The following is a 2,201-nucleotide window of genomic DNA, read 5'->3' on the forward strand; positions in this document are numbered from 1 at the left end:
CTCTCCCTCCCTCCCTCCCTCCCTCCCTCCCCCTCCCTTCCTCCCTCTCTCTGTGCTGCTTTGTGGGAGTATTCTTCACCTTTATCTTCCTTTGCATTTACAAAATTTCTATCATCTTAGTTTTACTTTTTAACAACTCTTTACTATTCTCTGGATATCCCCTTTTTAGCCCTCTAGTCTTTCAAATATTTTCATCTAACTGCCTAAGGCTATTCATTTTCATTATAATAGAAGCTTTTTCTTTTGTTTTCTTTGCTCCCTGCATTGTTTATTTGCCTGTTTTGGCCTTCTTTCATATTAGAGCGCTCTTGTTAGAAGTTTTCTAACAAGTCTTCTTCATATTAAAATTTTCTTTCATGTTAGAGCCTCATTTCAAGTATCTAGTGATCCTTGGCCACCTGTTCCTGTTTTACTATAAGCTTCAGAAAATCCATTTGGAAACCTAGGGGCAGGGGGAGATGCCAGGCTTGTTGCTTGATGGGATCCTCAACTGTTAGTATCCACAGGTCTTTCCTCTTGAGCTCTCAGTGTCCCCAGAAAGGAGTCTTCCAGAATCCTACCAGAGGGAGTATAGTCTGGGAACCAATATTCCAGATGCTGAGCAGGGGAAGAGAGCAGAGGGTCTGATCATTCAGCAGGCTGAGTTCAACAGGATCCCTATTTCCCACAGCACCCCCACCTTCAGCTGTGCTTGGAACCCCTCTGATCAAAGCCTTTGTAGGTTGACCTGTCTAAAAGTAAACTGGTAGTCTTGAGAAGTCACCTAGATATTTGAAATGGGGGCAAAAATCTGGGGTCTAATTCTCTTTTATAAGTTTTCAAACAGTTCTGTTTTATCACACTTGCACTTTGGCCTTCCGAGCTTCCTGGTGTCTCTGATTCCTGAGCTTTTCTGAGGTTACAAGGCAGCATCTTTCCATACTCCCTTCGCAGGCATTTAGCATTGCTGAGAAAGCAGAAACTTCAGTTGTTACATTCCACCCTCTGTTCTTCCATCTTCCCACATGTAACATCTCTTGTTCTCTATGGTCTCTTTTCCCATTCCTTTTGTCCTTGTAGGTTTATGCCTTTCCCCCCTTTACTCTCATGTCAGCTGGGTTTGGGAAAGAAATGGAGATAACACATGTTTCAAGACCATCGAGGTTAAACACAGTCTCTTCTTTATTTTTCCTCAGCACTTTGATGTGTACCAGTGTGAGCACTTCAGTTACTGTTTTCTTGCCTCTCTCTCCAATAGACTGGGAGGACAGGAATTGAGTCTTACTCATATTTTTATATTCTTAGTGTCTGACACAGTGCCTGGTATACAACAAGTACTCAATATGTGTGTGCGAATAATTGGATGAGCAAATTGGCCTCAGTCTCCCCATCTCTAAAATGGGGCTTTGGAGCCATGACATCCAGCTTTCTATGCTTCTGTGACTGGGGAGAAAGTCCTACTAAGGGAACAGGGTGGACCCTTAGGCCATAGCAGCTGTGCCGCTTCCAGGAGAGAGTGGCCCCAAGATTGCATCTCAGAAGCACCACCGATGCATGTCTTCCCTCCTCTGTTTCAGGGAGCCGTGTGTGCCCAGCCCTGTCCACCAGGGACTTTTGGCCAGAACTGCAGCCAGGATTGTCCTTGCCACCATGGAGGGCAGTGTGACCATGTGACTGGGCAGTGCCACTGCACAGCTGGATACATGGGGGACAGGTAAGGTAATGTTAACTATTGTCCTTGCTGTTCATATCACTCATTTTCACAGCCTTGCTGAGAATGGCTGAGGTGTACCAGCCAACAGCATTCTCCTGCCAGCTTTTCTGTTCTTTGCCCTGAAAGAATTCTGAGTTCTGCTAGGGAGATTCATTAACGCATCCTTCCTGACCCTGGGCCTGCTGAGTGTGCCCCAACTCCCAGCCCAGTGTCTCAAACTCTGAACTTGCATTGATTCACTTGGGGAAACAAGTGAGCACCTACCACCCATCCTCTACTTTCACCCCGCCTGTAGGGCATCCATAATCCAATGAAGCCGAGTGTGCCAAGTCAGTTCACACATTTTGCACAATTTCTTCTAGAAATGATTTCTTATTCCTAATGTGAATTCTGCCAGACAGATCATGACATCAGTTTGCATACGTTGAAGGTCTCTGGCCTGAAAGCAGACTAAATAAGGACACCAATGTCCTGGGATCAAACCAGCCTTGCAAAGTGAATAATTCAC

At 45.3% G+C, this 2,201-nt stretch overlaps 1 protein-coding gene across 1 annotated transcript in view; it reads left to right on the forward strand.

Moving 5' to 3' along the window:
• MEGF11 (multiple EGF like domains 11) overlaps positions 1-2,201 on the forward strand; it is a 242,991-nt gene that overhangs the window by 176,970 nt on the left and 63,820 nt on the right. The window contains exon 5 of the mRNA XM_011386098.2: positions 1,557-1,693. Within this exon, the coding sequence (XP_011384400.1) occupies positions 1,557-1,693 (137 nt within the window). The remainder of the gene's footprint in view (positions 1-1,556; positions 1,694-2,201) is intronic.

The sequence above is a fragment of the Pteropus vampyrus genome, unplaced genomic scaffold (genome assembly GCF_000151845.1).
Source record: "Pteropus vampyrus isolate Shadow unplaced genomic scaffold, Pvam_2.0 Scaffold15, whole genome shotgun sequence".
NCBI classification, from domain to species: domain Eukaryota; kingdom Metazoa; phylum Chordata; class Mammalia; order Chiroptera; family Pteropodidae; genus Pteropus; species Pteropus vampyrus.